Source organism: Melitaea cinxia, chromosome 4 (assembly GCF_905220565.1).
Source record: "Melitaea cinxia chromosome 4, ilMelCinx1.1, whole genome shotgun sequence".
NCBI lineage: Eukaryota > Metazoa > Arthropoda > Insecta > Lepidoptera > Nymphalidae > Melitaea > Melitaea cinxia.
This window is the reverse complement of record NC_059397.1, coordinates 19,199,173-19,215,287: the sequence shown is the minus strand read 5'-3', so window position 1 is coordinate 19,215,287 and position 16,115 is coordinate 19,199,173. Positions and strand designations below refer to the sequence as shown.

The 16,115-nt window shown below is 31.8% G+C and overlaps 1 protein-coding gene across 1 annotated transcript; it reads right to left on the bottom strand.

The window, feature by feature from the left end:
* Positions 1 to 2,393: 2,393 nt before the first annotated feature.
* LOC123670473 lies at positions 2,394 to 5,635 on the bottom strand. Its single transcript, XM_045603967.1, has 2 exons — positions 5,468 to 5,635; positions 2,394 to 5,358 (listed from the first exon to the last, which is right to left on the bottom strand). Exon 2 carries the CDS (start codon positions 5,337 to 5,339, stop codon positions 2,394 to 2,396), a length of 2,946 nt encoding a protein of 981 aa, XP_045459923.1. The 5' UTR covers positions 5,340 to 5,358; positions 5,468 to 5,635.
* Positions 5,636 to 16,115: the final 10,480 nt, after the last annotated feature.

Genomic DNA, 16,115 nt, shown 5'->3' with positions numbered 1-16,115 from the left:
TGCATGCAGCCAGCGTTTATCTATTTATTAGATGTTGTCACGTCAAAAACGATAAGTGAGACATCCCTTCACTTCAGCATATCCCAGTACACTGCTGGACATAGGCCTTCTGAAGTTCGCGCCAAGTGAGACATGTAGTAAGCAAATTGAAAAACAATGGATAATTGATGTGTTAAAATCTTAAAATCATTTATCAAATCATTATGAGAACAATAACCAGACAATAATTAATAGAAGAAAGCGAGCTTAAAATCTGTTACTATTTAAACACAGTTGCAAAATCTTACGCTATGATTTATAAGAGCTTTATAAGATTTTAGAGAAATTTTAACATTTAAAATGATTTCTTTTCAACAGATTAAATATAATACTTTTAAAAATATTTTCTTTATAGCTGTAAAATAAGTCACGTACATATATATACCAATCTGTACCCAGTTTCGACATCAAGCATTTGAATAACAAAGCTATTCCATTAGTCCCTCCCAAGACATTTGTTGGGGAATATCAAACCGTTATTTGTCATCTCCTGAGAGTCATGACTCGTAAATGCCTACAATCGAACTATGAAATACATTTCCAATAACACATACACGTACCAACTCACACACACAATGCGATGTGTAGAATGTTTAACGTTTTTGCACGCTAATGTATGTGTGCGTGTCTTTATAAATATGAAGCATCGATTCGTGTGACAGTTATGCGGCAGACGTTGAACTAGGGACATGTATTGATGATAATGAAAATTAAGTTAAAAATTATTATGTATTAATTTTAAGTTTTTAAATAAATTATCGGGGAAAATGAGAAATTGTAATATGCAAAATAAGTTTTTTGTAGGAAGATTTCTTTTGTCTTACTTATATTTTGATCATCTATTTATCATTATTTCTTGTATATTTTAACTTTCACAGGTAGATAAGGTTGTACAACTAGCCTCTGTCATCAGAATTACATGTTTGTGCAAAAAATTCATAATAATTATATTTTTAAATTAGCAAAAATGCGATCCCGTTTCTATGTAAGCTTGATTCTCAGAGCAATGCGCCCAAAATTAATTGATACATCTATACTGAAATTATTAAAATTTACTTGCTTGCCAGTAGCTTACTTGCTAAATTTTACAAAGTAATAAATAAAAAAAACGTGTGGCACTCGGGGACTGCCACGGTAAAGCTATTGCATAGCATTTTGTATCAACTTATGCAATTATAATTATTTATTTATTTTATTTATGCAATATTTCTTTTTCTTTGATGTTAATTCAAGTTACACTTTTTGAGCGTGGTGACCGATAAGAAAACAATTTTTTTTCTTTTATTAAATAAATAAAAAGTTAATATTGGGGCAATTTTTTATTTTGTTGTCGATGTTGCAAAAAGGTTAATTTAAAAAAAAGTTCGTATTTGTGAGGATAAAATAACTAAGTTTGATGTGTTAACAAGGAAAGTACGTAAAAAGGCAAGAAAATCTACAAATTAATCAATATTTTATGAAATAACTGAATTTTCCTTTGCTTTATTGGGAGTTATTAATCCATTGAGTTACGAAATGTTAAACATTATAAACCCTATAATATAACTCAGTATGCTTAAATGAAAGGTTTTATTTTAGAAATAATAAAGTACTTTTCAGTAATCATCAAAGAAAACCAAGAAAAGAAAGAAAGATAGCTGAGTATTGATATCAGTAATTCCTTTGAGTTACATTACTGATATGGCCTAACTATTATAATTCGCATAGCTATTAAGTTAAAAAAGCTCAATATCAAATATTATAATTATCTATAAACCAACATCTTCTAATATTAAATAACAATCGTAAAAAAGTCGTACTAAACGTAGGTATAACACAAATTAATATTATTTACATACTAAAGTAGAGGACAATTTCTCAGTGGAACGTAACAAAATTGTAAGGCAATGTTCACTATGGCTACCAAAATGACTATAGATTTAAAGTTATAAAAATAAAAGTCAACTTTAAAACTAACAAAAACAATTTTATTCTTCTCATAAAGAAAATTGATTAGAAAAAAATTAAACAAACAAAATTAACGTAGGTTTTGCCTCATTTTTATCAATGTTCTTAGTCTAACTAAATTCTGAAAAGTAATCAAATTATATATATTAAAAAAAATCCTTTACTTACAATAACAAATAAAATCTCTTAATTTATTATTGCACAAACAACCTGACAGTTGACTTAGATAAGATGTTACCTACTTATTCTATCAGTCTTCAAATAATAAAGTTATTTTAAGATCAACTAATACTTATTCTCTAATCCTCGAATCATTACAATTATAATTAATCAGTCTTAGGTTTTAGGCCATACCTACTCATACCTACTCGTGCCAACTCGTCTAGGCATTATAAAAAATATTTTACTCACTTCTGCACACATGTATCACAGACATAAACATCATCAACTTCTAATTTTGAACTTGTGATGCACTTTCCACAGTAGAATAGTTCACATTTAGAACATTTCGTCATGCAATTATAAAAAAGATAAATATTTTTACATTTGTTGCACGACACAGTGCGTTTAATCGTCGTTTTAAGTGCTCTTGAACTTACTGGATTTTGTTCAGTTTTACTTTTGACGATCTTCATTTTATTTGGTGTTAATAATATCCTATTCTTTAATATTTCAATTTTAACTTTTTTTAGAACAGGCTCAGCAGAGGAACATGCTACCGTTGAAACACGCTTATTTCTTGGTCTCGGAGTTTCCGATTTATCATTCATCTGGATAAAAGTTTTGTCTGCAACATGGTCAGTTTCAAATGGCTTTGAGATTATAGAATTATCAAACAATAGTTGAAATTTACGGTCTGCAGTATTGTCCGTGCTAGGTGTCGTAGTCGCATCGTCGTTTGCATCAAAATAGGGGAGGTCGTAAGTAGCATTTATGAGTTTTTTTTCTTCCTCATCCAGCATCAAGTCTATTACAATCCCATCTAAATCTTCTGGTGTGGTGTGTGCCGGGTAGTTATTATCATGAGCATATATGACGTCGTCAACATTTTGCAAATTTGTATCTATGTTCATAATATCAGAATTCACGGGAATTGGTAAGTCAGCTTGATTGATGTCCACATTTTCCTTGTTAAAAGTCAGTACATCAGGAATTCTAAGTTTTGGTAAGCAGTCTAAATTGTCAGCATGAATATCAGCTGCAAATTTAATCACCTCAAAATTAGAATTACATTTCTTGGCGACTTTTGGAAAAGATTTTTCTTTCTTTTTAATGTTTAGTGAATACTTGGGACAGTTTGTTCCGTCAGTTACAGCATCATCAGAGATATCAATAACTGTAGACTCGGAATTAGCAACTTCCAGGGAAGATATGTTGTTAAAAGCATGTGTTTTTGGATCAAAACAATTACACAAACCCCTATTAGTGCCACAAAAACAAGATAAATTCCTGTACTGGATGAGGCCTGGTGAACAAGATGAGAGCTGATGAATTTTCATAGTGCCAATAATCGTTTTGAGGTTTTGTGGCACAAGTTTTTGTATATTTTCAATGTCATTTTCGGGTATGTATATGATCTTTACTAAATTCATACATTTTGAAAGATGCTCGTATGCTTGTGAACCGTTCTCAACATCCCTGCCAAATGCGACTTGACGATCCAACGCTCTTTTAACAGAGGCTCCGATCCCATCAGCTACTCCCTTTCCATGACCTGCCTCGGAAAATGACCAGGTAGTATAGTCAAGTTTTAATTTTTCTGTGAATAAATTGAGCAAATAAAAATTTTTTTTCTGCCTATATTGGGATGTAGGACCATCTGAATAAAAATGGATCACTTTTGTTAAATTATCTATTTTTCTCACCTCATTTATTACTGGCAACAAATGTGCCCATATCGCTGCAGGTTCATGAGAATTGTTGTCCGATATAGTACAAAACGAAAGTGATTTTTTAGCCCAATAAATCATACCGGTGTGTAACGTGATTTGATTTTTGCTGGCCCCGAAATGTGTTGCTTGTATTTCTTCACCCATTTTACATGCGTAATTTTCCGAAAAATCACAAATAATTAGCGCTTCGTGTCGTTGAAGGTTCTTAACACACTTTTGGTACTGTTTTTGCTGGTAAATCCAGTTAAAATGATGCATTTTAAATGTTTTTAGATTTTTTTCAAAACAAGACCTAAGATCAAGAATGCTTCCTACTTTTTGCAATTTGAGCGTTTTTTTTGTTGTTAATTCTTTTGTGCTCTTATTTTCCGTTTTCGTGTATTTATGATCAATTACTTCCCATTGACTCCACTTAACCTGATCTTCTTTCTTTTCTTCCAAAGGCTCGTAGCAAATAGTCTTGTCTTTACATTCTTTACATTCTTCATACATGCATTTCTTCGAATTTATGTCGCAGCATAGATTTTTTGTAACTTCCAAAACAGTGTTGAAGTTATTTAGTATTCTGTATTTCTTCAAAGCATAAAACATCAACTGCATATTGTTGTGCTTGATGCACAAGCACGTTTCTCTGTTTTGCACGGCAGGGGATAGTACATAAAAAGGTTTATATTTGTTAAAAGTTGAAAGGCTGTATTTTCCTCCCTCTTTACGATACATTGTATATAAATTACGAACTGTGTCGGTGAGATATCGAATTTGCTCCTTTTTTTTTCTAAATGTACGACATTGCTTTTTTCCGGCAGTCATTCTGCTTACGTCATCTCTGACATAAAAATTTTCAATTTCTTTACGTATCTTGTTTTCGGTTTTATTTTTATTTGTTATTCTTACCATTCCTTTTAATCCTAGCAGCTTCGACACGAAAGTCTTTTTAATTATGCTCTGGATATTCTCCTTTAGAACAACATTTTTTAATGTTTGTTTTTCTTTTACGGTTTGACATTGTTTATAAGAAGTTTTTAAAGTTAATTCTAAAAGTTCTGTTCTTGCTTTCAATTTTAAGTTGTCTTTTTCAAGCGTCTGAATTTTTTTTTCTGTTGAAATTTTTAAACGGTAAAGTCTTTTTTTATAGGTATTTACTAGTTTTGTCAATTTTTGGTTTCTTTTTAAAGCAGTCTTATAATTCTTAATCAATTTACTTTGGTTTGCTATTTTTTGTTTCTTAGTACCTTTTTCTTCCTGAACTAAAAGCTGTTTTTTCTTTTGTTTTTGCTTACGTTTCTGATTTCTCCAAATTTTTCGTTGTTTTTCCTTTTCCTTCTCCGTCAGATCTTTAACTGTTTTGCTTTTAGATTTTACATATTCAGCGTGTTTCTTTTTAATACTTTCCAATTTTTCTGGATTTAGTTTTAGTCGTTCTCGATACCTCTTCATACGTTCTGCTGGTGTCAAAGCCATTTTTGTAAAACTTTATTGTCTAAAACAAAATTATTAAGTAATATAGTAATATTTTTATATAAAACACGCGGACAAAAGTCGTAATAATACTTTATGACTCCTTAGTGAAAAATATTAATTTTACGTACATGTATCGCGCCTTTACCCTTACATTGAGTTACAATTTGTTCCACTGAGTTACAAAATTTCTCAATGGAACGTAACGTTTTGTGTGAGTATACAAAACTATTACTTAAATATTCAATGTTAAACTTGCAATTAAACTTGTTTAGCGATAATTTAGGAATAAACACAATAGGAAATCAATTGCTTTTAAGCAAGTACATAAAATCATGCAATTCACCCGAGAAAACTACGTTTTTAAATGGAACAAAATTTTTACACTGCAACACGTCTTCTCGCCCAGCCGTTAGTTTTTGTAATATAACGCTTTGCTTTCAAAATTGCGGACAAATCAGACTGTTTGAGAGTGTTTCCATTTAAAAGAAAAGGATATTATTTGGTAGTTTTCGAAGAGAGGTAAGAAAATAGCGTAACTCAATAGGAATTTCCACCTAGTTAGATTTTGTGCCCTAGAAATTAATTGTAATTAATTTTGTTTAATATTAAAATAAACGAACGTGTGTTATTAAAATCAATTTAAAATAAATATTCCTTTCTTTGGAGATATAATACTCCATCACATGCTTTTTTAAAAACATTCTTTAAGGTAAAACATTATGGCCAGTGTGTGGAGGGACATAGGTTTAATAACGATTGAGTAATCATAAATAAAGTATTTTTATTTAAAAAATAGAGTAACACTAATAATTTGTATAAATTCCGAAAGCCAATAAAGTCTACTACAAAGACAAAACATACGTTTAAACTAAACACTTTAAATGTATAAGAAATACCTTATGAACTGGGTAGGACATGCATAAAAATCATAGTGACAATGAAATAAAAAATTGCCCATTGTTTAAAATATTTTTATTATTTTACAATACATGCGGGTTTTATTATCTTACAGTAGCTGTTGGTTATTCAGGAATATTTATCATTAAAACTATAGATTTATGATAACTGAAATAAGAAACATAAGTTTGCTATATTATAAGTATTACTCTATAAGTATTCTAATCGCACGCACACAACGCCGTGTCGAAGACTGCCGAACTGAAACGACGTTAGACGATGCACGGCCTTCAAGCCACACCTCCGTGCCCGTCGGAGTAGGGAGCGTGAGGTTTTTTCGTTACGGAATTTCTGGATTCGGTCCCCGCGCTCAAGGCCCGCGATAGAAGCTATGCAATAGCTTAAAAATAATTTATCAACAAATAAAATTATTAGACCACACGACTGAAGTATAACTTCTTTAGCAATAGGATTGCACTGTGTCTTACATATAAGAAAAGTAACTGGCTATGAGAGAAACAAAGAAAGAAAATATGTACTCGCACCTCCCTTTCTTGCTCCGTCCGCGCCGCGCGATCACACTTTTCGTAACGCTCTCATCACGCATTCACCGGCTTACTCCTCAAGTGAAGTGTGCGTAAAGAAGTTTTACTTCGATAAAATACCATAACATAGTGTCTATATAAAGATATTCTTTTGGTTCAAAGCCGCGCAGGTCGTCAAGTTAAGTTATAAAACGTAAATCCCCGCACAAAATTCCCTGTTAATATATCAGACACATTATTCAGTGGCACGTATAAATTGTAGTGCATTGTGCGGCCTCAGTGAATCAGCGCGTCGCGTCGTTACCTCGCGGCCGGCTGCACCGCTTTGTAAGGGATATGTTGTTATGAAAATTTCTACTTTGAATCTAAATAGATCAACTTTATTTATATTTAGTTGTATGTGATAAACTGTTATTTTTTTAGGTAATGTGTAATAGTGTTATGTGTTATAAACATTTCACGTATGTTAAAATTGTTTGATATCAATTGTATTACAACTCGTAATTGTCTTTTTGCTTAAAATATCCTATGTTATTTATTTATTATTTGTTTTATTAATTTTATTCTATGGCATGTTTTTGAACATGTATCTACACTACAATCGTTTATTTAAATCCTCGAAAAGTAGTGGATTAGCAAAAATTTTCCAGACTAATTTTCCCGAAGTGCGCAGTGTACTTCTCCTTATAAGATTATCATCATTCATCATCATAATTTCAGCCTATCGCAGTCCACTGCTGGAGATACGCCTCCATAAGTTCGTGCCAAAAATGGCGATAACTCATGTGTTTTGCCCATAGTCACCACGCCACCAAGATATCTATCTTTTAATGGACAGTAGTGTGACTTACATATTAATATATAACTGGTGGTCGAAATTCGACCATAATTAATTTAAATTATAAGTTTTAACATTATTAAGATTCTGTTGTCAGACTGTACTTCTATAAAGAAATATATACTTCTATAGAGAAAAAGAGTATACATGTGTGTGTGTCAAATACATAGTAGTGTGTGTATTTTTAATTGACTTAATGTATTTTCATGCATAATTAAAAAAAATATTAGCATTCTGCACTCGTTCTCTATATAAACTATAAGTGTACGAAATTTCATTCTTCTCCGTCCGCGCAATTTTTTTAAAAAGGCGTACAAAGTCTTTGCTTCGCATATTAATATATAGATAATGAATAAATAATGAAGAAAACATTGAATTGAAACTCGTATTTCAAAATTTGTAAAATATTTTTGCTTTCGTGTCAAACGCAGCGATATCCGGCTCCAACGAACTAGAAAGACATTATTATGATTGAAAGAATTCGAATCTGCTTTATGACATGCGAATGAACATACAATTTATTGATACATTTTGTATATTTCTGTACTTTTATTGAATATATTAATATCCTTCAATTAAATGCTTGTTATGATCAACACTTCTGAGCATTTTAAGCTGATTAAAGCGAACATGAACAAAATATCTACGATTTTATTTTTGTGTTACCCACACATTAGGAATTCTAAACATTTTTGAATATCATATCAAAAATTGACCGCTCCAGCGGGGTTCGGGTCGTCTCTTGTCAAAGATTTTCATTGTAATATGAAACTTTGAATAGTTACGGGTTTCTGTAAAGAGCTCACTATAGACGGCGCCACGGTTCGCTTAAACCGAGTATAAAAATCATCATATCAAAAATTTCGATCTAGCGGATACATCGTTCCATAGCTTAATTGGCTAGAGCGCCGACACGGTCAGTCGGAGACGCGGCTTCGAACCCCGCTGGAACGGTCAATTTTTGATATGATATTAAAATATGTTTATGAATAAAATAATTTTGTGATTTAAAGACAATTAATTAATAGTAAAAAACGAACTTTTATTTGTAATGTGGTAAAAAAATAAACTTTCCCTTAAATATTTTTTACTATCAACATAACAATTTACACAATTTATATGATATAAAAGCTTTGAAATAAAAAATTGTAGATATATCATATTGTAGGAGTGCATTAAAAGCAACCACTCCGCCATCTTGGGTGTTTCGCCATGTTAGATTTAGAATGACGTCACAAAATTAATACGCATTGTCATCCAAACTACATCATAAACATGTGTAAATAATTTCAGCTCCATCGGTTGAAGATATTGGCGTTAAAATTGATTTGCAAGATTCCACCCTACATACATATATACATACATATATGCATATTTTGCATGTTTGTTAGCTTACATACATTCATACATACTTACATAAATACGAACATTTCAAGTTAAATAATAGTTTCTATAATTACGTTTGCTCGTAAACGAAAAAAACCGACTTTCATTACAATGACAAGTAATACCTACAGCATATGTAGATGAAAAATTGTCCAGTAATACGTTATAAAACATTACTCAAAAAGTGGTCATTAGACCTAAATTAATTTAAATGGGATAACAACACGTTTCGATTCACCTTTCGATCAAAAAATATTACGATACACAAAAAAAATACAATCGAACTAAGAACCTTCCTTTTTTTGGAAATCGGGTAAAGAAAGCGAAGTTTTATCGTTATTGATATAAAGAAATCTCTGATATTATTCTCTGTTACTCTGGTAACTGCTCATAGAATATACAACAAGAGATGCAGACGAAATCGCGGGTGTTAGCTAGTTAAAATATTGCCTCAAATACAAGAGTGATCTTTGCCCACACGTTTGTCCCTATATCGGAATATAACCGATAACTATCACTGACGATAAATGAATTGAATGCGCTAATGGTTGATTTGCGTTAATCCGAGGATCGACGCGACACGCGATGTAATTGATTGATTGTCTGAACGATTTCTATTGCTATTTAGTTTCAAATCATGTATTAATATAGTCATAGAATTTCGTTTCAATGCCTAGAATCTTGAACCGGACCAGTTCAAAGATTTATATAAAATTAATGTTAAAAATAAATACCAAAGATACATAATTACTATGGGGCAAGAACATCTCGATATCTGGTTCCTAATGTATTTAATAAAATAGATTTTTTAAGACAAGATTTGGGAACTAGTATTGGCTCACTTAAGAAAAAACTTAAACAATATATTTTGGGAAGTTAAAAAACAATGTTAAAAAACCTGTTATGGTATAAAAAATTCTATTTCGTTTTTCAAATATTTTTTTTCGTTTTTTTATGTTTTAAGCATAGTTTGTAGTTGGATTAAGTTAAGAGAATGCCATATTTTGCCTATTTATAATGTCGTTATGTTATAAGAGCGTATCTCGCCATCAAACAGCAAAGTTTGAGGACAATCAAGCTGTAAGACCATTGTAATTATTTTTGAAATAAAATAATTTAAAAAAAAAGATTTCTATGTGAACAAAGACGTTTCTTTGAGAGGTCTTATCGGGATAACATATTGATTATGTACATCTGTATGTTTGGGTGGATGAATGTGTTAGTGTATCTATTTGGTTGTGTATGTGTGCGTTATGATTGTGTATGTATTAATTTATATATATGTATCTATTTATGAATGATGAAACAAGTTTGGGTAGATGTCCTCGACTAGAATTAACAATTACATAAAGAAATTTCTGAAGATATAAATCAGAATATTCTTTCTAATTAGTACTGTAAATTATCCGATATAATAAATTGATATCCGATATATACATTTCATTACTAAGAAATGGTATGCTCCCTTGAAAAAAAATAGGTTGGCACTTAATCTTTAAACAAGCGTACGGCTCATCTGATGGTAAGCGATTACCGTAGCTTATAGACATCTGCAACATCAGTACATCGCAAGCGATTTGCCGGCCCTACCGCTAAATCCCCCTCATGTGCTTTGGTTACCTTATTCACCACAAGAACAACACAGCTTGAAAGCAGTATTATTTAGCTGTGATCTTCTGTAAGATCGAGATACTTACTACCTCAGTCAGGCTGCTCCAGTTCTTGAGCAGGATATTTCTTTCTGTGCCCTACCTCAGCTGAAGTTAATTTACAATACAAATAAAATTTAATTATATGTGTCTATATTCAGAGGTATTCTGTTGTAGTTAATGATTTAATAAACGCGATATAGAGTATTGATTGGGCATGCATTGCGGTCACGGGTTGAGTTCGACCGATTCAATTAGAGGAAACCGCATTGAGATTTAATCAAACAGAATTGAACACATACGTTTATGTGACTAGATGTCTTTTGTGGTTTACTTTCTGTGGATTTAATATTATTGCCCTAAAACATATGTATGACACAATTCGAACTATCATTGAGCGGGTTACGATCTCGCTACCGCTAGCACAAGAGTCAGTTAATTTCATTTATATTATTTGCTATTTTTTCATTTATATAAGTATAAAATAAACGCCTTACACTCAACGACCTCCACTAGGATTTAATCCTGTGTCGGGGTCCGAAAACACACACAATGCACAAACACAAACGCCAAGACCACAAACATATGTATGCAAACGCCAGCGCAACAGCTATAAGTCAATACGGTCACACCGTTGCCGAAATATGTCTTCAAAATTTTACTATAATTTAACTTTTACTATATTGCGAATTGGCATTTATTATCAAAAGCACAATCATACCACATTCAACCCGTTAAGTGCACGACTCGGTTCAAATTAATAGTTTTACTCGAAACGAAGCGATTTCACAACGAGGGATGAAGTATAATTTCGTAAATTGAGAACGACGCCAAGTGGCGGAGTAGCGTTGAACGTACGCTGATACCGGCGACTATCATTCTCTGTAACTTTACAGTTTATCTTGGTTGTTTTCATCGAAATTTTGGCATGTTTTACGATTGTAAAAATGTCAAAATAATGAAATCTTTAACTTTTATTCGAAAAGTATGTAAATATTTTACGTTATAATACATATCAGATTTTTAAATTTTTGTAAATAAAATAATCTGTTATTACTTTTTCTATCTTTTGTGTTATAACACAACTTAGTTTTTCACATAAAATTTATATAAATGTAGATTAAATATAAATTCACTAAAGAAAATCGTGTTGAAATATAATTGTGTTTGCTCGCAAACGAAAAAAAAACCGACTTCAATTACATCGAAGAGTAATACAACGTAGATCGACGAAAAAATAGTAATACTTTGTTCGTATTCCATATAACGCGACATTATAAAATTGTAGGATTATATAATGTTCTACTGTTATTTCTAACATTTTGTTAGCGATTGTAGGCAGAAATTTCATAAAAGGCCCGTCGTCGATTCGCGCGAAGCGCTGACATCGCTAATTACGGCGGGTTATTTAGTTGAAGCGGATTTATATTGAATTACGGTTTATGTCTTTTTTATTAAAAATATGTAATGTTCATGTTTTCACACAGCTCCGATGCACGACTGGAGTTTACCCCTTCAGATCAACTGTCTAAATAGGCACAAAAGGCTTACTAGTCTAAGAAATATATTATTACTATATCAAATTGTAAATAAATGAATTAATCAAGCAATAACGCCATCTATCGGAACCTAATTGCGTTATTAGAAAACGTCTGAACGCCATCTCTAACAAGGTCATTCGTTCAGTAGATTTTACTGTTCAATTTTTTCATTCCGGGGCCTTAAATGAAAATCGATTCTTAAGGAGAAAACTCCAAAAACAGTCAAGTAAATACGCCATATCAGATATAGCTCAAAAAGTTCGAGTCAAATCTCAATTATATTTAAATGGGACCACATGACAAGCACCACCTATCGATTAAAAAAAGAATCATCGATATCGGTCCACCCAGTAAAATAGTAATGAGGTTAATATAACGTTGGTCGACGTAAAATAGCCAAGTAAATACCCAGTATTAGCGATAACTCAAAAATTAAAAGCTCAAATATATTTATAACGAATAAACTGCTACTCTCTACTCTAGTGGAATATTGTAATTTGATCGATAGTGAACTAAGTAATTTCATTACATTTTGATAGATGGCGTTGTGGCAAAGTATTGAACATGACCACAGTCGTCTTAACATCGTCATGTAAATACGTGTCATCAAAGATTACTCAAAAATTGCTCATTATATCTCAATCATATTTAAAACGGACGACATGACAAGTATTAGCTTTTGATTTATACAAAAAAGATCAAAATCAGTGCACCCAGTAAAAAGATATAACGTATAACACAACGTAGGGTGACGAAAAAACCGTCAAGTAAATACGCAATATTAGCTATAACTCACAAATTACGAATCAAATCTCAATTAAATTTGAATGGGACCACTTGACGAATAGTAGCTTTTAATTTATATAAGAAACGTCAAAATCGGTGCACCCAGTAAAAAGTTATGAGGTATAATACAACGCAAGGTGACGAAAATAATGTCAAGTAAATACGCGTTATCAAAGATTAATCAAAAAGTAGTTATCAGATCTCGATAAAATTTATATGTGACCACATGATAAACATCAGCTTTCGATTAAAGTAAAAATTATTAAAATCGATACACCCAGTAAAAAGTTATTGCGGATTTTCAAGAGTTTCTCTCGATTTCTCTGGGATTCCATCATCAGATCCTGGTTTCCTTATCATGGTACCAAACTAGGGATATCTCCTTTTCAACAAAAAAAGAATTATCAAAATCGGTACACCCAGTAGAAAGTTATGTGGTATAATACAACGTAGGTCGACGAAAAAAGCGTCAAGTAAAAACGCATTATTAGATATAATTCGAAAAGTAGTTGTTAGATCTCAAATAAATTTAAATGGGACCAATCGGCACACACCACCTTTCGATTAAAACAAAATTTGTCGAAATCGGTCTACCTGGTTAAAAGTTCTGATGTAACATACATAAAAAAAAAAAAAAAAAAAAAAAATACAGTCGAATTGAGAACCTCCTCCTTTTTTGGAAGTCGGTTAAAAATTTAAAACTTTTCTTTTATTAATTTAACATTTACACAACTTGATACATTACATTTTTTTTGCTTCAGCCTGTAGTATCCCACTGCTGGATATAGGCCTCTTTCACCATGTAGAAGATCAGAACTTAATCCACCACGCTGCTCCAATGCGGGTTGGCGGATTTATTCATTACTATAAGTAACGATCACTATCAGGTGTGTATGATAACAACCGGGACCGACGGCTTAACGTGCTCTCCGAGGCACGGTGGTTACACCCACAAGGACTGAACAAACATCCAGACCACGGTAAACATCTGTATTGCCAATACAAATGTTTGTCATCTGCTGGGATCGAACCCGCAACCGCAACTACATTCTATCACATAATATCGAGATATTTCAATGCCTTTAAATTATTTAATTTATGACGCCTATATTATTAATAAAAACTCGTCTGAACCAATTGAACGTCTCGCAGACAATTAATGATCCTCTAACACAAATGTCTGTGTGACTAATACAGTTATAATCATAATCGAGAAACATAACGCAATTGCTGGCACTCTGGTCAGTCGTTACATTATTCTAGTATCAAATCTCTATACACTTCGCCGTAGCAATGCGCGTAGCAGCGTAGACCATGAGTAATTCAGTATTTACTTAACAACAATATTGTTTTGTTGTCGCTAACTAAATGCATTTATAATGTATTCTGAATTTAATTAATGAAAATTTAATTGTATAATAATATTATGTGGTCTATTTAAATTATTAAATGTATAATATTATTAAATGGTTTCATTGGTAGATTTCCGATAATTATTGAGTAAAATTAGATTTATTTTAATATTTTTTTTTTGATATATTTTTACTTAATATTTCCATTAATTAAATCTATACGAATATTATAAGGCTGAAAAAATTGTTGGCTTAATATCGCTAATCTTAGGAACTACTACGAGTTTGAATTGACAAATTATTATTTATGTGTTGGGTAGACCATTTGTTTTTAAAACACACGGTCGTCTGTTCCTATGGTAAGCAACTTAATGCTTGTGTACAGTAACAGCAGACTGTTATAACTATTTTTTCTTGATAAATATACATATAAACAATACATAATATATAAATACAAATATTACACCCAGACTCAGGCGGGAATCGAACCGGCACACCGCGAAACTGAAAGCAGAGCCACTATAAACTGCACCAACAGGCTAGTCATTTACAGAGAATTTAATGCGTGTGTAGCCGAGGGGCAAATATTCTACAGTCTTAAATACGTTGACACAGCTGTCACAGAAACTGACTTAGTTGTTAGTAGTTATTGCTTTGATCCCCGTTAATGGCAAACATTTGTTAGTCAGCCGTGGTTTGAGCATTGCGTGGAGATGGTGATGTTGATAAATTGTGTATTTCTGGACCCTCAACTAGAAGTCAATTCTAGTCGGAAACTTTCATTGAACTTAGAGGTCACTGGTAAATGTATATTGATGTAATTGAGCCCCCATTGACTTATTATTGTGGCACTATTTTTATAAAACAATCACACATCTGGCAGTAACATCTCTCTTAAATAATCTTGTCAATTTATAATTCAAGTATCCCCCATAAAAGCCTATTCGAATTTTTTCATTCGATTTAATACCGTATGGATGGTTCGAGAGTGGCCATAACTTCACTCGTAATTTAGATAATACACCTATGTAAAATGTATTTTCATAATTTGTTCAATATGAAATGGCGTATGTATCGCTCCAGGCGTCCGTAATTTTTACGAGTAGGTCACGTGACATTTATGACGTCATTCATTACATTTACATTTACTGTTATTAAGTGCTTTACATTTACAGTTTTCGTTTTATATAAAATATAGGTTATTCACAGGCGAATTTCTTTGATATAATATGGTAATGAAATAGTGAGAATAACAAGAACAACCTTTTGTAATATATTTGGCTAATCCAAAAGTGCACGCCTCTGTAAAAACTTCTGTTTTTGGCGCATTATTATAAAAGATACAGGCACTTATTGAACTGTAGATGTCCCACTGTTCAATAAGTGCCTTTTTTATCTATACTAATATTAAAAAGCTGAAAAGTTTGTTTGTTTAAGCGCGCTAATCTCAGGAACTACTGGTTCGCGTCGAAAAAATATTTTTGTGATAGTAAGCCATATACTACCTTAATCCTCAAATTAACGCGAGCAAAACCGCAAAGAACAGCTAGTACACATATAATGCACCACATTAGGCTCCTAATTTCTTTACTTATTTATTTATTTATTTATTTATTTATTTACAGAAGAAAAAAAGATACAATTTATGTGATAAACAGTGCAGCAAAAACAATGAATAGTTTAACAGTGCACTGTGTTTCTAAAGTAATAATACTAAAGTACATACGATATTATATACTAACATAAAAATATGATATAAAGCTAAAAATATAGATTATTATA

Bases quoted from the DNA above. Each gene is read 5' to 3' on its own strand.
- LOC123670473 (XM_045603967.1), bottom strand. From the start codon at position 5,339: ATGGCTTTGACACCAGCAGAACGTATGAAGAGGTATCGAGAACGACTA.